Source organism: Natator depressus, chromosome 3, assembly GCF_965152275.1.
Source record: "Natator depressus isolate rNatDep1 chromosome 3, rNatDep2.hap1, whole genome shotgun sequence".
Lineage (NCBI taxonomy): Eukaryota > Metazoa > Chordata > Testudines > Cheloniidae > Natator > Natator depressus.
Genome location: NC_134236.1, coordinates 202,900,920 through 202,921,999, shown reverse-complemented (window position 1 = coordinate 202,921,999; position 21,080 = coordinate 202,900,920). Strand labels below are relative to the sequence as shown.

The window sequence follows — 21,080 nt, the reverse complement described above, 5'->3', positions numbered from 1 at the left end:
TCAGACACATACAGGTAGCTCGGGCGAAGGCTGTGGCCTGTTTGGCCCAAGCCGTAGCGTAGACGGGAGCAGGAGGAAGAGCCTGCCAGGACCCGTGGCCGGCGCAGAGTCTGACCCAACGCCAGCCAGGAGTCAGCACCCGGGTGAGCGGAGACAGCAGCCGACGGGCGTGTGGCCACGGCTTCAGGCACAGGCTGGAGCGATTAGATGCAGACGTGACATTCTTCTCGTTAGCAGGTGCCTGCAAAAATATCCCTCCCCTCCCCCCACCACGGGGGAGAGTCAGACCCACGCCACGTCGACCGAGGGCGGCTGGCTTTGTGCTGAGGCCGCTCTCTGGCCGGCCTGTGCACTCCCGCTGCTTACTGCTGCCCCCTGGCTGCCAGGAAAGACACCAGCCGCCTGGAAAGGAGCAAATCCCACTCCCGTTGGTGTTTGGCCATCGGATGCCAAAGGAGCCGGAGTGAGCGCTAACCTGTGCTGGGACTAAACCGTCTGGGAGGAACACGTAATGCCCCTCCCCAGCTAGCTGATGGCTTAAGGCCTCCCCTCACTTGGCAGAGGTTGTCATAGAGTTACAATTGAACAGTGCGTGACACAGTCTTGCTGTGTAGCATTAAAGAAGCTAGCAAGGCACACCATCAGCGGGGGTACCTGGCCCCTGTATGAACTGGGGGAGGACGTCCACCAGCCGCACCTGAAGAGGGACATGACTGATTGCTGCCTAGCACCTCTGCTGTAACTAAACCTAGGGTTTGAGAGCTGAGTGCTACCCAGGGGGTTATCACAGGGACAGTCCAAGCAGCTTATCCCCTATACATGGCACAGTAGTTATTGCCCGAATATTATTATGTGCATCGTCGTTACGAAATGGAGAGATGTCCACAAAACATTCAAGGGGGAGGAGTTATATTAAGGCTGATTAGAAAGATAAGGTGGGTGAGGTGATATCTATTATTGGGCCAACTTCTGTTGGTGAGAGAGACAAGCTTTCGAGCTACACGGAGCTCTTCTTCGGGTCCAGTCAGGTACAACTGCTTAAATGCAAACTAAGACAAGCAAACACTCCTGTGTTCAAGACAGGTCTGTTTGACCAGTTTTGTGTTACGTGAGTCTGAACATGTATTTTCTACATCATACAGGGGGAAATGTGTAACTTTACACAGAATGCTGCTACACACATTTCACTGTGATATTAATGATCAGCACATTACGCGTTTTCAGACGATACCTCACAAGGCATTTCTTGTACAAAGATTATTACAGTAGTGCATAGGGTGTGACTAGAGGGGTGCATTCCATCACACACTACTAAAGCAGTGCTCCCCTACCTGTTTTTCTCCTGGGCTGGTCCCGTTGGAGCTTTCCCTCCCTTTTCAATCCTCTTTAGCCTCTGAATGTAAGTGCCACCAGCGCAGAGACCACCCAAGGCTCAGAGCTGCTGCAGGGCTCCTTGATAGTGAAGAGTGAAAACATCCAGGAAGTATGGTCTACCTCCCTCTCTGAGAATCAGCTGGGGTCCTGGAAGCTTGTAGACAACCCGTCCTCCAAACACTCCCAGGAAAGCCACTTTAAACACCTTGATGACAGCTGAAAGGCTATGCCAGTGCATTGAACGGAGCTAGTCTGAGCAAATCAGCCATCTCTAGGGCAGGAGCCTATTGAAGCGCCACTGGGCTTAGCTCTTCAGTGCTCAGACACAGGCCTTCACTGAACGTGTCTCATTGTCACCGCCGCCACAGTGGTTCAAAGGGAAACAGCACAGGATAAAGGACAAAAATCTCCAACCCCGAAGCAGCCAGTCCTTAGTAGAGCTGTGTGAATAACAGACTCGAAAAACTCAGGATGAGGAAGGGATAAAACAAAGGAAGTTCACACAGGGGAAGGACCATCCTTCCACACAGACTCTTTGTCTCCAGTTCTCAGCTGGAAATGCTTTTCAAGAGGGGGACTGAAACTATAAAAAGGAGGGGCAAACACCTGAAAACCCCCTCTCCGCCCTTCTCTCTCCCGGCCCATGGCATTCACTGCACCTGAGAAGACAAAAAGAAGGAGCCATTGGATTCTGGGGGAGGGGTCCTAACCCGAAGAGTTTGGTCAGGAATGCTGTTGGACGCATGCTGGGAGAAACTTTGCTTTAAATTGAATATAATTTGTTAAGTTGGCCCTAGAAAGAGGCTTTATCTTTATTTTTCTTGTAGCCATTTTTGACTCTTCTGCCTCATTGCTTGTACTCACTTAAAATCTCTCTCTTTGTAGTTAAATCACTTGTTTTATTGTTTAACTTAAACCCACTGGATTAGATAAGAATGTCTGGGTAACTATTTAAGGTAATACGCTGGTGTATATTGTTCTCTTAAAAGGAATAATATTTGGACCGTCCAGGACAGGGCTGGACGGTACAAGACATACAGTGCTGGGGGAAAATCCAGGACTGGGAGTGCTTTGGGGTCAGCCTGCAGAATAACCCAGGCGAGTGAGAGCCAGAGTGTAACCCACGTGTAGCCGGCAGGCTGCAGGTACACACAGATGCTCGGGATGCGGCGTGCATGCTGCTGGGATGTTTGTGAGAGGCCCGGATGGGAGTTCCTGCAGCAAAGTAGCGTGAGGTGCCCAAGTTTGCATGCAGGGCTCTGTGCACTAGAGCCACAGTTCTCAACCTTTTTAGGTTGGGGACCTCTTATGTGAAATTGAAACCTTTCACGACCTCCTCCCATGTGCTATAAAAGAGTAAAAAGGTCTCATTGCATGTAAAGATTAAAGTCCCTTTTTGGTTAGCACGCTAGGTAAGGACCGTGTCTCAAATTAGCAGCGAGAGAGCTTCCTGTGCAGCTTCCGATGGCACTTTGCACAGCCAATCATTGTTCTCCTTTATCCCTCCCCCCACTGGGGACTCATATACGGTGGGACGTGCCTCTTCAAGGTCCGTTTCAGAACCTCTGCCTGTGAACCACTGGAGATAAACAAAGGTACTGTGTTCAAATCATGGGGGCGGGGGGAGGCGCATCCTTAGAGCAGGCTACGTCCTGTTTTAGAGAATCGTGTTTTCGAAGAAGGAAAGCGGGATGATTTTGGAAAATACACGGGAAGTGTCCAGTGACTGAGGCTGAGGGCCGTGTTGGAGTTGCTTGTCAATGTCTCGGTAGGAAATAGAGCAGGGAGGCAGCTGGAAATGTTTGTCACCGGGGCAGGTGGAAGGATTTTGCAGCTTGGAGCAGGATCAGGTTGGAGGTGATTGTCCTTGGGGGTAAAGGTTAATGTTGGTCTTACAGGAAAGGGGAGAGAGGACATGTTTTGCCTGCTGTGTTTACTCCACTGAAACCCGTCATGATCAGAAGAAATGGGAGAAGAGACTTTTCCGTAAGGAATGAATGTTCTCAAGAAAAAAGAAGCAGATTATTTTGTTCTCCTGTCATAAGGCACAATGGGCCAGACCCTTAGCTTCCATAGATCAGCATACCTCCGTCGACTCCAATGGAGCATGCTGAGTTACACTAGCCCAATGTAGAGACAGACCTACCCAGGACTAACTGGAGAGCTATTGGACACATACAATTTCTTTGTATACAATGATCCTGACTCTGATCTCTCCTACGATGGAATAAACCGGGAGTAGAACCAGTGAAGTTAGTGGAACTAGAGTGCCATAACTGGAAGCAGAATCTGGTCCTATATATGGTCCCTTGCCAGTTTTACCATAGGAAGCACAACTATACTTGAACTGCTGCAGGGAAAGCTGGTGCAGAAGACTTTGGCAGCTCAATCGTCAATGCTAGGCTCTTTTTAGATGCAGCCGGTAGCAGAGTATTTTCTAGCTCCTTCTGAAGACAGAAGAGTCTTGACAGCCGAACACTGACTTCACAACAATAGTCAGCTTTTGGTTTAGCAACACTGAAGGGGCTTTGGGTTGCTGCCTTTTAAAGTCTCCTCTGCAACTCAAGAGGTCATCAAAATATTTTCAAATGATATCTATCTAAAGCTTTTGCTCCCTTCAGGACTCTGATCAGTTATGATTAGGGCTGTTCGAAAAATGGAACTCTCCTTTGGCCAGGAAGGTTGGCATTTTCAAATTGTTTTCTGTTCCGAATCAGAATGAAAAGTTGAAATGTCAATTTTGTTCATGACATGAAGAATTCCAAAAAGAGTTTTGACTGAAACGAAACGATTCAAAATGGCTAAACGGCACTTTCCATTTCGAAACAGCATTTAGGAACTCTGTGCACTGAAGGAGGCTGCTGCCTGTAGGACCCCGGTGTCATTTGTGGCAGAAGCTGGAAGGTGTGTAGTGAATGAGGCAGGGGCTTGTGGGAAGAGAAAGGAGGGTCTCCTGGTTAAGGCAATTGACTGCTGCCCAGGAGACCGAATTCTACCTACTCTACCTATGTGATGCTGGGCAAGTCACTTCAGTGAGACTTTTCACAAGCGGTCAGTAATTGTGTGCTCCTCATTTTCTGGGGGTCTGACCTGAGATACTTGGGGTTTGAGTTGCATAAGTACTAAGCACTCACAGCTGAAACTGAGGTCAATGGGAGCTCTGCTCAGAACAAATAAAGTGCTATGAAAAGCTAAGTATTCTGACAAATCAGGCCCTGGGCTTCTTAAATTGGGAAGCCAAAATTAGTTAACACTTTTGACAATTTTGGCCTTGATTTCTGTGCATTGGTTCCTCATCTGTAAAATGGAAATACTCCTTGCCCCTCCCCAAACAGGGATGTTGTGAAGATTGTTATACCAATAAAATAAAAACCAGCAGGATCTTATTAAAGGGGAAAAGGCAAAATGCCACATTTATTGTGAATACAGGAAGAATCATAGTAAGCAGTTAGTTATAGCTATAACATTCCATTCAATTTCATATTTATTCACACATTCATTCATTCAAACACACACACACAAGTTCTGCAAGGTTGTTATCATAGTTACTAGCCTTAGAGTTGCTCGTGCCAAGCCACTGGCCAGGTGGCCTGGACATGAGGAGGGAGCAGGGCCTTGTCAGATGCTCATCTGATGCTCCTGGAAGTTGGTTTGCAGAATCAGACCCCAAAGTTCTCACTTTCTAGAGTCCATTTTTATAGGAATTTCTTCCTATGCCAGTCTATGGGAATTGCTTCATCATGCTGTTGCTGAATCAATCAACAGATGTCACATTCCTGACGGCTCCGTGCTGCCAGATGTTATCTTGTTCTTTGGTTCTCCCATCCTTGAGGCTGTTGGGTGGATTCCAGTCTGCCCTCCGGGGTCCTCTGTTATTTCCACTTGACTCCTTCTTCAGCCGATGGACACTGGATTCTTAGGCTGGCACCTCCCTGATCATTCAGTTATTATCCACACCAAGCATCCATCCACATACATCCTCTATCTCTATTTTAATCACAATTGTTAACAAAGCGAGATGAATACAACAAAAGGGTGGGGAGTCTCTGGGTATTGTTTCTGTTGTTACAGAGTATTGCTTTGACTCTCTCTCTGTCTTAGAATGTACTCACACAATTAGCAGCTTGCAAGTTTCACACATAGAGGGAGAGAAACAGTAACAAAAACCAAAGAGACCTCTTAATGAGTAATACCCTGGAATTTAAACTATGGGGAATCAAACTCATTTGTGATTTTAATACAGAACTTCTTTAATATGATCCAACAAGATGAATTCCTTAATGTTTGCAAAGAGCTAAGATTCTATCATGAGAGTAGCATAGAAAAGTGGACGAGGAATTAAATAATTCTGTATTCAATGCAGGGTTTGAATAGAGCGCAGTAGATAACGCATGGGGTTGGGGGGGGCACATATTAAATGATGAGAACAGAAAGAGATCTTGAATAGCTACTCATTCACAGAGCACCACCCATCCTGTGCACTGAATGAAGCAGGAGTCCAGCAGAAAAAACAGTATGTGACGGTGTAATTAAAGACTGTATCAAAATGCACAAGGTGGTGAATTAAGGTTACACGGGCAAGCTTAAATCTGGCATTTCCAAATTACTGAGTGCTTGATTTTTCAACCTTAACATTCTTTTTTTAAGTGTCATTTCAGACTATAACATGCTATAAAGCTCAGCAGTACAAGGCCCAGACAGAGTCATCCCAGTTCATAGACATCTTTCACGTTCCTGTGAGTTTCTCATTGAATCACACCCAGCTTCCTCAGTCGTCTAAAACCAAGTCTAAAATTTCTATTCCACTGGAAATGAATGAAGATGTGGTAACCTATTCAGCTCTCAGATTTGATGAGTCTAGAAGGCCAAGACCTGGTGACAAAGGTACAGTATGTAATAAAACATTATTGTACAGAAATAACATCTAATGGTGTTTCACTCAGGGTACCTGGTAGAAAACTCAGAGTAGCCTGAATACGAGTCCTCTCCCACTAAATAATCCGTGCTTACAAAGTAAAAGAGGTCGGCTGATATATTTTGCCACGGTCTTTGTTTTCCTTACTAAAAATGCTCTGATTTTATAGCCGTGACCGCTACATTTCAAACCCAGATCAGCAACCTGTGTGTTTGTACAAGGCTAATAAAGATTACTCTGGCTCTTCTCTTTGCTTAATTTCATACCCAGAAATTCATCATGAATGCAACATAACATTTAATTCCTCATGCTGCATGGATTCACTGATTATTTTTCCCTTTAAGGATTACATTAACCATCAGAAGCTCATCAAAAGCAGACTAATAATAATGGCCAGTGGATGAGATTTCTCCTTACCTCTGGCTATCACTCAAGATTCAGCCTTCTGAGGATTTTAGATCTGTATCTTTGCAAGCTTCTTGCATGAACATCTATGTTTTATCAGCAGGGGTTAATGGGTTTTCACAGTAAACAAGTCTGTCTAGATCAAGTTCCATGCTACTCTCAGCTTCTGATAACATTGCCCTTGCTAGGGAATTTGTGTTAGCTAAGGCTTAGTTTGAACCGATGCTGTGATGAGCTTAAGTGTCCTTTGTATTCTGTGGGGTGCTCTAGTCAAAGGTTTTCAAAAAAGTGCTAAGAGTCTATAGTAATTTTCTAATGTAGGTTGTCAGGATCTGGTCTAACTTGAGAGACCATCTCCTTTCAGGCAGCTAGCCTCCAGGGAAGGACAAGCACGGTCTACACACCAGTTCTGGTCAACCACCACAAAGAGACACAAAGGGCAGAGGAAGCTCTTTCTGCCTTCTTTCTCCCTGCAGCTGTGCACTGGTTGGCCAGAATCTCACCCTAAAGCTCTTCAGTTAGTAAGAAAAAGTTTCCATCACTTTTGGATGCACCCAGCATGATTTCTCACTTTGAAATGCATGAGGCATGTAAGTTCCTGCAGAGCCCAGCCTCTCCGTGCTAATGGAACTGCCCTGGGTAGAATGATACTCAGGCATGTCCTCACGCCAGCCCATCTTATCAAACCCACCAATAAATTCTTGTAGAACTTGTCATTCAGACCACACCAGGCTCCTGTTATACGTGTGACCTGTCTTAGCTATTCACATCTTGCAGTCCCTAATACAGATGGAGCTTCTTCACCCACCATTGGAAAAACAAGTGTCTTCACAACACCTTTGTATTTTCCACGGCTGATATCCTGTTTACTTGGAATGTCTCTCCATTGGGCCCTGTGTTATTTTCCCTCCTCCCCACCATTTCAGATTTATTCCTGGTATAATATTACTGCTGACAGCTCCTGCGTCAAATTAACTGTGACAAGGATCTTCATTCTTCAATTCCGAAGATACTTACAGTTTGTATTGCCCTCCCCAACTATCGATATGGGACCCTGTTTTCAGGATCAGCCCCTCTACCGCTGTGTTTGTATTATCAACCTCCCCGATGTCAAGCCTAAAATTTCTGTCTCTATAATCTCACCAGCAACACGTAAGGAATCGGCAACGTGCCTGGAAACGAACTGTCACAGCCCAGCTAAGCAGCAGGGAAGCCAAAGACCTCAAGGTGCGGGAGACAAAGGTACTGTCTGGAACAACGGCATCATTGCAGAGAAACAAAACTAACCTTGTCGTGATTGCTGCTCAGAATTTAGCCTTTCTACTCTTCCTTCACCACCACCAATACAACACATATCCAACACTCCTCTTCTTAAATCCGACTAAATACTTCCTATTAAATCCATCTGCCATATATTAAAACCCCATGAGACTTTCTACCTGTAGTAACTGACTAGCACAATACTGTATTGTACCTTTTAACGACTCCCTGCACTCCTGACCATTCTATTACTTTACTGCCAATAATCCAACATCTAAGTGTAATCCATAGCCCCGGACACTATATCAAGCACCTTAAAGCTGGAATTTCTCTCTCAGGATGGCCAATGGCTGTTGTATCTCAGCTGTAGTTATGCTGTGGGTGAAACCTTTGAGTTACACAAATAAAACATTGTCACCACTAGATGGGAAATCTTGAACAGAAGCATAGACCATCACTGTCTGCTGCTTATTCAGCACTGCCAACCCCAAACATTTAAAAACCATGAGTCGGGCCTAAAAATCCTGAGATGTAAAAATATGACATTTTGTTTTCTTTTGTTTCCTTCTGGCCCTGGGGTGTTTAGGGGCAGGTGTTCAGTCTGGTCTCCACAACCAATGAGTGCAAGAATCTTACCATTTTTTTTTTTACAGTGAAAGTTGAGAGTCTCGGGTAATAACCTGATTCCAGCAGCTGGGGCTTTACAAAAATTTTGCAAAACTCATGATCAAATGGAGAGAGTTGGCACCAGTGGAAATAACATCTCTGTTGGGAGAGGGGGAAAACTACAGTCTGACTTTCCTGATCTCTATTCACTAAAAATCAAATGATTTCACAGCCCTTTCAGACATTATCTGTCTGAAATCTCATTGACGGGCCATTTCTCTCCCCTCTGCTCTGTCTGCTATTTCTCTTTTTTCCCCAGCTCAGGCTTATTTCTGATTTTCTGGTGTAACTTTGCTGACAATATATTGGTTTGGGCACCTGTATCAACTTTAATTGTGGCAAGGTCGAGATAGCTAGAGTCTCCATTCTGCATTTCCAGAGACGCTTTGGAACAGAAGTGTCCTTCTCTTTACTCCCGGGCCCCTCAGTATTGCTACAGGAGGCTCTTTCAGTGATCGGCTAATCTGCCTTTGCACCACCCGTCTCTGTGACTGCAAGCACAGGACTTGCTTTGCAACGTGGTTCTGTTAGGCTCAGCAAACTTTCTCAAAGGTAGGGCACGTAGCTATTTGTGATCCCGGACAGGCCAGAATTATCTTCTTCGCTTACAGTTTATTGGCCCTGCTACTCTGTTTCTTTTTTTAATCAAAAGCACTCTTTCTAGGAGATTTTTTTAAAAGACAACTACATTCCTCCCTCCCCCTTCCTTTTCTGTTTAGGTACTTTATTTTTGATGTTCATTTTGCAGCTTTGCAGACATCAGTAATTATGATGTATTATTTGTATTTCTTTATTAGATCCTCTGCCTTCTCAATGGCTGCTCACTACAGTTATCCTTGGGATTCTCTGCCTGCTTTTGTCAATAGCAACAGGAGTTCTGGTTTCCAAGGGTAAGTACAGGAAAAAGGAGTCATTGTGAAACTGACCTGAGTTCCTACAATGTTTTGAAGGGGGAAGACAGCATTGTTCAGTGGCTACAGCAGAGACTAATACCATATCATTTGCAGTATATTATTCAGCCACTAGATACCTCTGTATGCAGTTCAAGGCAGAATATGCACCCTGGTAAACAACAGAGACAAGACTGGAACACAAGCTGGGTAGAAGCCTGTTTGTCTATAATTGCAGGGGTTCTCTTTAATACATGCTTTCCTGTTTAAGACAAACAGTGATTCTGTGTACCATTGCAGAGCCTGGGAATCAGGACTCCTGGGTGGAGCAGGCCTTTGCACTGTACACAGCCTCTCCATGCTGTGGGGGAACTAGAGATGTGAGAGAAAATCTTGACTTTTGTTTTTTAAAAAAATGCACCTTTGCTTGTGAAGAACCTTGAAATCAAACTGAATGGATGAAAAATGGTCACTAGGGTGGCAAGGAGCAGGGCTCCACTCCTCCAGCAGGAGGGAGTCCAGAGAATCTCCCCACATGCCATGCCAAGGACAATTTCAGTGTCCACTGAGTCAGTTCAGTTAGGGGAGTGTAAGCGAGAGGATAGTTAGAATCATCTCACTAGCCCTCCCCCAAACCCTGGGACAGTTCCTGGGCACAATCTCACTGGACAGGAGGTACTTTGGTTTTGGTAGACCCACCACAATGTACTAAAACTGGCTTTGCTCCAGGGTTCTAGTTAGCTCTGCTCTGACGTGGGACAAGTCACTTTACTTCTCTGTGCCTTTGTTCTACCCTGTCACGGGGTGTTCTACTCACTGCTGGGGCACCTTCTTGTGTCCATCTGGGGATTAGCTCATGACCAGTTTCCTCACCCCATGGTCTCACTCTCTTTCTCTGGAGTCAGGTTATTGCCTCCCCATCACTCAAGGCACTTCATGCCTTGGCTAGATCACTGTAGTCCTTCCCTTCCACGGTATCAAAGTCCTACTGGATAAACGGCCTCAGGCAGTCTTCTGCTCCACTGCCCAGTCTGGCCCACCTTCCCAGAGGCTGGTAGAGGAACCCAGGCCCATCATACTCCAGGGTCCAGCACAGAGCCCCTCTAGTCAGCATCCTCAGTCTGCTCACTCCCAGACCCCATAGATGTTTCCCTGTGCTCCTTCCTACTTCCCTTCCTATCTTCTGGCCCACCGCTGAGTGGAGCTTCCTCTGCTCCCTATAGCTATCTCACCACTCTTGGGTTCTTGCCACAGTCAGTCTGTAGCTGAGGCAGGACCTCAGGGATTACTTGCCCTTGTCTGTTGCCAACTCCCCTCCTCTCTAGGGAACAACTGCAGAGCTCCTCCCTGACACCTTCTCTTAGCACCAACTTCCTCTCTTCCTACGTGTCCCAGCTCCTCTCCCCAGCTGGCCTTCATCAGCCATTAGGCCTCATCAGCCCTGGCTCTTCTCCAGGTGCAGCCTGTCACAGGGTTAACTGGCCTTTTTTACCTAGACAGGCATTGTGTGGGGCAAGCACTCTGTCACATACCCATATATACAAGGCTATAATAATCCATGAAGACATCAGTGGGGTGTTGGGGCAGTCGCCTGTGATAAATTAGCCGACTCTCCATGCACTGGACATAGTCCCCTGTAGGCCTGACTGGTTTTGTTTTAAGGTACTGCAACATCTGTATTTGTACACATCCAGGTTTCGGGCCAGATCCTTTGCTGGAGTAAATTGACAGTCACTGAACTACATTGATTTACACTAGCTGAGAATCTGATTTGCAGTCCCGATGCCTGAGCTGTTGAAAAAATACAGAACGTTTTCATGCAGGTATCCACACTGTTCAATATTCAAAAATGTGTGCTATTGTATACAGTAAAAAAAGCTACTTTATACGGGAGACTTTCTTAAAAGAATTGTAGTAGAGCACCAGCCCAGGTATGGATAGCTGCTGCAGAAGGTCCCCAGTTAGAAGATCTGAGCTGTGGGGCAGATACCCACAATGCACTGGTAATACAATGGTTGGGTGGCATGCTGTGCATGGATGTTCTGAACAGATCTAGGCGAATCAGGGTGGGTTTTATGGACCCATTGCACTGTACTATGTTCCAGCTGAGGCTTTCGTATCACTATGATTCAAAGAACGACTGCTCTGTAAATTCTGCCGTAGTCTTGGTCAGTGACACTGTTGTGTTGTTCTGACGTTTAAGCCATTCAGCAGGAAATCCTCACCCAGCAGGTGGAAAATCTCACCCAGCAGCTGAAGTTGTGCCAAAGCCAAACCACAAACCACCCAGGGACTCCGCAGGAGCTGCCGAGCAACAGAGGTAAATGGAGGAGGAGAAGGAGCCGCTGTCCCCACCAGGCAGATACAGATCCATACAGGAGAGTCCTTCTGTCCCAAAGAGCTTAGGCTTAGGATGGGAGTTCCCCTGTAGGTGGCTGAAGGAGATCTCACTGGCCAGTTGTGGGGTGGGGTGGGGTGGGGATGGAGAGCCCTCCCGATCTTGCTTCTCAGCCCATCCAGCTCAGCGTTTCCCCTGTCCCTTGGGAGAGGAAGGAACAAAGTCAGTGATAAACTCCCCTCCCGGGGCCCGATGCAGCCCAGCGGTGGGCAGTGCACTTAGGCCAAAGCATGTGGGTCAGTTCTCACATGCAGCTCCACGGCTGGCTCCTCCCATCTCCCCTTAGCTGCTGGGAGTCTGCTGAATTGGGCCCATGTGCTCCTCTTAGCCACTACCCCTCTCCCTACTTGTGACAAGCTCCCATCTCCCCAACCTGACTGGGGCTCAGGAGGGCAGTCGGGCCTCTACCAAGATGGTGGGGGTTGGTTCTCCAGTCACCCCATCATGCTGTTGGGAAAGCCAGTCCCTACAGGCAGCCTGCTTTTCCCCGCCTGGCAGCAGCAGTTCCTGGAGGGTAAAGGCCCATCCCTATGGGATGACGGGATTGCCGGACTGTATGGTCCATGACAACAGTAGCCATGGGGCCCGAGGTCTAAGGCTGGAATACAATCCCAGGGATAGATGGCAATGTCCCCAGCACATTTCGTCACCCCAGAGCAAGGTAGGATCCTGGTGAACTGATCAGCGGCATTTGTTCATTCAAGGGGACAAATGTCCGGTACGGTGGATACAGTCCAGTGACAGCTCGTACCTCTTTGCTGCTGCAAACAGAACTTGGGAACAGTGTCAATCCTACTGCTCATCTCTGTCTGCCCGGCTGCTTAAAACTGAGAACAAGGAAGAGAAGGTGAAGCTGGGTTTTTGTTTAATATTGGGGCAATATCCAACTCCCCTGCTGAATGTGTGGGATGGACCATGCCCAATACACAATCCTTCCCCATGCTACATGCAAGGTGCTGTGACCCTGCAGCACCGCCCTGCATGGCACAAAGGGCCCTGTCATCTTCAGACTCAGCTTGACTATAAGTGTCGGGGAGATTCCCCCAAACAAGCAGAGTCTGAAGACAATGGGATCAGTTCCTGTAAATGTATGAACAGGGCCCTGTGGGTAACGCCCTGTTGTGACCATGAAAATGGCCAGAAAATTCCCCTTTCTGCCATTAAACCCTGCTTGTGGTGAATAAATCCAAACCACTAATGGCAATAACCACATTATCCTCCATCTTCTCATTTCGCCCACCTGCCATTTTAGGAGCTCTGCTTGGGGCCGGGTTTCGTTGCTGGCTGGAAAAGGGGCACCCATGGTTGCAATGTTTGTCCTAAATCACTTTCCCAAGGCTGCAGGGGAACCATGTGGCAGAACTAAGAATGGAAACCTGGCTTGCAATGTTCAAAGCCCAGCAGAGAATTCAGCCACCCAGCTCCCACTGCAATTAATGGAATTGGGTGACTCAGTCATCTGGTGGGCTTGGAAAACTTCCCCCACGAAGCGTCATCAGTCCCGAAGGAACTGGCACCTATAAATGAGACTAAACGAAGCTAAAGTCCTTCACAGCCCGCTGTATTCAAACCCACTCAGGTTCTGAGTAGATATCAATGAAAGTCTCAATTGACCATTTGTGTACACTCATAGCAGTTACACCAGTGAAAGTGACTTTGCTAAATCTAAAGGGACTGGGAATATTTGGGAAAAGTTAGAACATTTATAACTCAAACCAACCAAGCTGAAGATCTTTCAAGCAGGTTTTTCCGTAGATCCCTTTGAGCTCTATGAAATTAGCCATGTCTGCACAAAACCAGTACAGGCACCTATGAGTTCAATGTGCTCACTGGTAAATTTGGGGGAAACGTCGGGGGGGGGGAGGTTTCACCCTTCCATAACCCAAAAATGGCTAAACAGTTTTACTGTAACTTTGCTATAAAAATTCAGCTTTGGCCTGACATTCAAGCTGGACAATTTCAGCCCAAAAGGATTTGGTTTGACAAAGTTATCGGTCACGGAAACAGTTACTGTAATAGAAGTGGGAACTCAACCTTAACTGTAGTGATAACTTTAAGAAGACCTATAGTGATACCTTGTGTTGGGAGTTCCTGATCTTCTACCCTGTCCAGTCATTTCCACTTATACCCACGTGATGGCATTTGAGTTCTTAACACTTTATTTTATTCTTGTGCAGGATTTCATACAGAAAGAATCCTATCTTTATTCTGAAATGCGTCAAGGCTTTCAATATTATCTCTCTTTCTGGATTGGATTATCGTACGATTCCAGCTCCAGGACGTGGGTCTGGGTGGACAGCACAGCTCTCTCCTCTGGCCTGTAAGTCTGGGTCACTAGCACATCCTCGGCTATGGACCAAAGCACGGCATTAAGTCCTGTCTTTGATTCTCCAACGAGAGCCTCAGACAGCCTGCATTATATGGGTTTATTCCAGTGGGGACACTAACCCACCGGACTGCTCTCAACTTGGGTTCAGGCTCTGGGAACTTCCTGTTCTCCCCAGCTCCCACCGTGCCATTCTCTGAGCAATTCTAACTCCTTCATGATGCCTTTCATCCTGAAATACCCCAAAAGTGCCCTCAATTTGTGAGCCAGATAATAGTGGTGGTGCTGGGCCCCTAGTGACATGAATTCAACCCAGAAGGCCAAGAGGGCTGTGGGGGAGAAAGGCATTTGCTACTTCCCCCTGCCCTGGGCTGCAGCCAGACACACTGGTCCACTCTGGGCTTGAGGAGGATGAGCTGGTTATTCAGCAACCTCTGAGGATGAGCTGCTGAATTCACTGGTGTCAGTTAACGGTAACGCAACCCTGCCATGTTTGTGTACCGGCCACATGTTACAGCAAAAATGTGTTGTAAAAAAAAAAAAAAATGTATTTGGACTCCTAATTGTATCCCTCCACCTAGAGAGCCTGGTGAGTTTGTTACACCACGAGTCCAACACGACCGGGCTCAGGCAGAACCGTAAACATCGCCTACGTGTATTAAAATAACTTTTCTCTACCTACGCATGTCAGTGTAAATGTCTGTGAACATTTCTCTGACAGACTGATTCACAAAGGCAAAGTCAGCTGTTTGATACTGCTCCAGGGTTTTCAGTGTTAGATCAAGTCCCAGGGAGCTGGGTGAGCAGGCTGAGGGCAGGTGATTTGGTCTAAGGTGCATGAAAAATTGCAGAGCCATGTGAGACATGAATTGATCACATGGATACCATTTCCACTTCTGTGACTGAACGTGGCTGCGTGTGTGTATTTCACTCTCCGACCACCAAACTGGAGACATCTCTGGCCACGATATACCACAATGGGAGGGAGAGTAAAGAACACACGAGGGCCATGAGGTCTTAATGATCCTGTGCTCACAGAGTCTCCTCAGACAAATTGGGTAACGCATTGGTTCAGCGTCGCCTACCGTCCCCAGGACGAACACAGAGTCCAAGCACCGTGGCCTGAGGCAGGGTGTTCAGGGGTTATTAAGATAAAGTGTAAGTGGTGCTTTTTTGCCCTGCAGGTTTGAAATCCCAGAGGCTGGTTACCAGCATTATCAGCACGGGGCTTGTGCCTATATCCAAGGTGGAACTGTCAAAGCTGGAGACTGCAGAGAAACTCGATTCTGCCTTTGTGAGAAGATGAAGGATTTATCAAGAACTTGAACTGCCTCACTTGGAAGAGGAACTGCCGGCCTGGGGCAGTCTGCTAAACCAAACAGCAAGGGGAAAATCTCATTTCCTTGCTTGGTAATTTCCTCTATCTGCTCTTTTATGTTGCACGTGTGAGAGTTGACTACAATCTCCTTCACCTGCAGCCTAACTTCATCTGCTGGGGCTGTAGTGGGTGGATAAATCTGCATATCTCATCTGACCTAATGTTATTTTCTTGGCTGTATGGGGTTTTTTGATGCAATGTTAGGAACTACTGGGGTAAACAACTCTCCAGAGCCTATGGCATGTACAGACATATATGTGTGTTACACAGTCATAGACATGAGCGATGGAAAACACCTATGAACTCCCCTAGTGCAGCTCCCTGCCAATGCACTATCGCCCCCTATTGTATAGATTGTAGTGTCTGATCCTGTCTAATTTCAAGAGTTTCAAGTGCCACCATGTCCCTAGGCACATCATATATCTGAAACATGAGTTGAATAATTGCTATAAAAATAAATCTCACACCAAACATCCCTGAGTCCTCCTCTATGAGCAATTGCTGAAAAGGTTTCCGAACTCGGTGTGTGTGTAGTTTATCATGATGGGGGTGGGGAGTCAATACTCTGAAGAGATCAATTAATGTAACCTATTTGGGGCATATATTTTTAAAATGCATGTTGCTGGTTATGTATCATGGATCTGCACTTTCCAGAGACGGCACCTGGCCTTTGTGGTGCACAGCATTCCCTAGGATGCTGGATAATTGCACTTTGCAGAGCTGTCCACAATTACCATAACCCCTGGAGTTGGGGCACATAAAAATATCCTTGTTATGCAATTCCTTCACCAGCTGGGGTGAATTGCTGCTGAATGCTGGGTGGGACGTACTGGGGTGAAGATCCCTGGATGCGCTGACGAAGAACCTTGGTCCAAATGAGATGCTGTTTCTCTTCTCAGTTTCCACCCTTCATTCTGAGACTGCATTGCCTGCTCACTAAGGCCCAGATTTTAAAAGGTATTCAGTCATTGCTATGCTCAGCCTTGCAACGCCTATCTAATTTAGGAGCCTACCTCTCATTTTCAAAAGTGCTTTAGGACGTTAGAAGCTAAAAAAAACCTAAAAAGAAAATGAGTACTTGTGGCACCTTAGAGACTAACAAATTTATTTGAGCATAAGCTTTTGTGAGCAAGCTTATGCTCAAATAAATTTGTTAGTCTCTAAGGTGCCACAAGTACTCCTTTTCTTTTTGCGAATACAGACTAACACGGCTGCTACTCTGAAACCTAAAAAAACCTATTGACTGTCAATGGGATTTTAGGTCCCATGTGCCTAAATCACTTTTGAAAATGAGACATAGGCTCCTAAAACAGTTAGGCCTTGCAAGGCTGAGTGTGGCACGGAAGGCAACAAAGAAAATGTCAAGGATGGGGGGACAAAACGTTCCCCAATCTCCTTCCAGCCCAGACAGTGCGGGGAGTGTGCTGGAAGTCCCATTCCAGGTGGAGTCCCTCCTAAGGGAAAGAAGAGCACCTGAGAGCACAAAAACTATGCTCTAGGGCAGGTATTTTTGAAATATGGGTGTCTAAAAGTAGGCACCCCAATAACAGTGGCCTGATTTTCATGGGTGCTGAGCACCAAAACTTGCATGGTCTTCAGGGGGAGCTGATGGCGCTGAGCACTTCTAGGAATCAAGTCACCAGTTAGGTCTGGGATTTTCAAAGGGGCCTCAGGGAATAAGACATCCCAATGCCATTGAAAGTCAGGGGAAGTTTAGCATCTAACTCCCCTGGGCTCTTTTGAACATCGCAGACTAGATCCTACAATATGGCTTGAAGGGCTTAATCCAAAGGCCACTGAAGTCGATGGCAGTCGTTCCACTGACTTCACTGAGGTTTGGAGCAGGCCCCAGGAGCCTGTCTTTAGCCACCTTGCTTTGCAACTGTTGGCCTGTATTATTCCAACAAGCCTGGTCGACAGCTGAGCATCCATTTCCAATGTGCTCTGTTTGATAACTTCAACACTTGAAGAGGCTCTGCTGGTCTGTGAATTTATCCCCTCAGGCCACCTCCTCAGCGTTGCTTTCTTTAGCTCATCAAGGTAAATGTCATGTGTAGAAGCTTCACATCTCAAATTAGCAGCGAGAGAGCTCTTCCTGTGCGGTTTCTGCTGAAACAGTAATGAGCAAATCATCTTTCCTCTCTCTGCTGGGCCCCTGGGGTCCAGACAGTCCAACTGGAAGACACGCATGGCTAGAGCCTGATTCTGACCTCACTTACACCAGGGTAAATCAGGAGTAAGCCAAGGGAGTTACTCCCAAGTAAAGCAGATGTGGGAGGAGGATCAGAGCCTTGCCCCGCCCCCTGACACGCCCATCGGGATTCATAAACAGCCGCGGGGCTGATACTCCACTCAGAGCTCTATTTAGGAACACCGGCCTCGGCTCACAGACCTCTGGATGCACACTCAGGTATCCCTCCCAGCTGCTGTCATGGATTGTAGTTTGATAATGGGTGTTTGCTGCAGGTGGGACTTACCTATTATATTTCAGGTGACTTAATATTTCAAGTAAGAAAACCCAGAGAATTTTGGTAACATTTTGGAGATGACGGCAAGAATTGTCGTGGGCTAGCAGGAAGATTTTTACTTCTGGGAAGGAGGTTGGCTTGGCCCATTATCATTGAACCATGCCTGGGCAGGTTTGGCTTTTGTTGTAGGGTGGACAAAAGGTATTGGCAGCTGGAAGCAATATTCCCTAACTTTCCTTGAGTATGGAGAGCACTTTACAGGGTAAAACTTTGGGCTTAAACACACATAATACACACACAGAATGAGAACGGGGAAAGGGTAGTTGAAATCAGAAAATCTTTCTGATTAATGACCTCACTATACAGACAAAATGATGGGGTCTAATTTGTTGTTACCACCCAAGAAAGAGATCTTGGAGTCATCTTAGATAGTTCTCTGAAACCATCTGCTCAGTGTGCAGTGGCAGCCAAAAAGTTAACAGAATGTTAGGAACCATTAGGAAAGGGATCGATAATATGACAGAAAATATCATATCAATCCATGATACACCCACAGCTTGAATACTGCCTGCAGTTCTGGTTGCTCCATCTCGAAAAAGGCATATTTGAATAGGAAAAGGTGCAGAATAGGGCAACAAGTATGATCACGGGTATGAAACAGTTTTCATGTGAGGAGAAATTGAAAAGACTGTGGGTCTGTTCAGAAAAGGGATGACTATGGGCGGCGGGAGCGGTTGCTAGAGGTCTATAAAATCATGAATGGTGTGGAGAAAGTGACTAAGGAAGTGTTATTTACCTTTTCACATAACACAAGACCCAAGGGTCACGCGAGGAAATTAATGGGCAGCAGGTTTAAAGCAAACAAAAGGAAGCATTTCTTCACACAACACACAGTCAACCGGTGGAACTCGTTGCCGGGGGATGTTGTGAAGGCCAGAAGAATAACTGGGTTCAAAGAAGTATTAGAGAAGTTCATGAAGGATATGTCCATCAATGGCTATTAGCCAAGATGGTCAGGGTTGCATTCCTATCTCTGGGTGTCCCTAAAGCTCTGACTGCCAGAAGCTGTGTGTGGACAGCAGGGATGTCAATAATTGTCCTGTTATGTTCATTTCCTCTGAAGAATCTGGCACCGACCTGTTGGAAGACAGGATACTGGGCTAGATGGACCATTGGTCTGACCCCATATGGCCATTTTTTATGTTCGTATGTCTATTCCACGATTTTTGTTCATCTCAATCTACCCAGATACTACAAATTGTATTGTTTAAATCCTTTCACCGAAAGCTTCTGCACCTGTCTTTATGATCTATTTTATAGACCTGCCTGCATTTCATCAATTCTCATCCAACCACAGAAGGCGAGTCTCAGACGTCTATCCCTATTGCCCCACCAGACCTGAAAGAGCAGGAGGACCCCAAATTTCAATCCTCTTCTGAACATCAGAGACAAAAGCCCGAGAATGCTGGAAGCAAAGGTACTCCAGGCAACAAATCCGGGAATGTGGAGAAATATAGCTAGGACCCAAGCTCATGCAAACAGGCAGAGCTCCATTGCAGTAAATGGAACTGCAGCCACCACCAGGTTGCACTCCACTTTCACCAGCTGAGCATCAGGCCCATCGAGCTTCCAGTCAACGGAAGTTAAGTTTGAGCATTTTTTTTTCCAACTGGGTGGTTGGTCTCGGTCATTTAGAGTTTGGTGCTGCCCAAATAAACTCCAACGTGACCTTCGCTTCTCAGGCCTCTCTCTGCTCATCTTTTTTGTGTTCGTGTCACTCTCTCTGTGCGCTAGATTCTCCCACTCCATTGTCCTCCTGGTTGCCAATGGCAGTCGTGCTCGGCGTCCTCTCATTGTGCCTGCTTTTGCTGATAGTAGCGAGAATCTTTGGTGCCAAGCGTAAGTACTGGCAGGAAAAATCACTCAGGGCTTCAGTCAGAAACCGTTGGCTTTATTCTTGGCTATGCCACTGATGTGCTGCATAACTCAGGCCATATCTCAAATTGCTCATCTGTAAAATGGATAATAATAATTTGCTACGTACATAGGACCTGATTCTGCAGTCCTTACTCATGTGAGAAGCCCCATTGACTCGAATGGAACTCTCTGTCTCATGCGTCCGGAATAATGAACACAGTTTTAAGGGGGAGGTAATCTTAGATCAGTTTATATCAGCAGAAGCACTGAATGGGGCTGAAAATATGGAGGGGAAGCTTCCTATCTCCTTTCAGTCCTTGTCACATTGCTCTGCCTGCCTGGGAGGGTGTTATACTACCAGGTAAGGTATCAACTGCCAGGTCTTCAGTTTCTTCTACAATATCTAATATAATATTTAATATCCATTAGGTGTCATTCAAGGGCTTTCAAGTCTGTTTTCTGTTCTCCTGGGAGGAGATTAGTTTGTGTCTTTGGATAAAAACAGTCTGATTTAGAGAAAAAACCTGATTTAGCAGAGCATAATTTTAACATAACTCGGGTAAACTCAGCTGATTTAGAGATAAAGGAGGTGAGTGCTATGAATGTTGTTTGGTGCTTGTTAAAGAGAATATGGGGTTTTCTAGGAAATAGAAATAATGGGAAATGCTACCAAGTTCAAAAATGGATGGATGCTTGGTTTCCCTGAGAATTATGCAGGTGGGGAACCGTCTGCTAATAAGATATGTTTCTTTAACTCTAATGGACATTTTAATCTTCCCTTTAAAATTCCTGCAGTCCCTAATCAGAGTTTTTCCTCATTAACCTCAGCAAGACCTTTCCCATGTATGTTGACTGTTGCTTTTGGTATCACCAACCAGTCATGAAACACGAATGAGAAACATCTGAAGAAATTTGTTTTTTTACAAATTCCATGTATTCCCAGGTGTTTCTAAGAACACACAAGCTCAGAGAAAGAGACGTTGCTGTTCCTTTGTAGAGCTGATATTTTTATCTTGCTTTTAAAGTGTGGGCCTTGTTCCCTCCTAGGCATTTGGCTTAGCGAGGATGGTAAATATTATTATT

General features: G+C 46.1%; 1 protein-coding gene across 1 annotated transcript; it reads left to right on the top strand.

The window, feature by feature from the left end:
• Positions 1–7,708: 7,708 nt before the first annotated feature.
• On the top strand, positions 7,709–19,479 carry LOC141984255 (natural killer cells antigen CD94-like). Its single transcript, XM_074947191.1, has 7 exons — positions 7,709–7,936; positions 9,418–9,510; positions 11,714–11,830; positions 12,613–12,755; positions 14,086–14,228; positions 15,419–15,644; positions 19,401–19,479. The coding sequence occupies exons 1-6, from the start codon at positions 7,741–7,743 to the stop codon at positions 15,558–15,560; spliced, it is 834 nt and encodes a 277-aa protein (XP_074803292.1). The 5' UTR covers positions 7,709–7,740; the 3' UTR covers positions 15,561–15,644; positions 19,401–19,479.
• Positions 19,480–21,080: the final 1,601 nt, after the last annotated feature.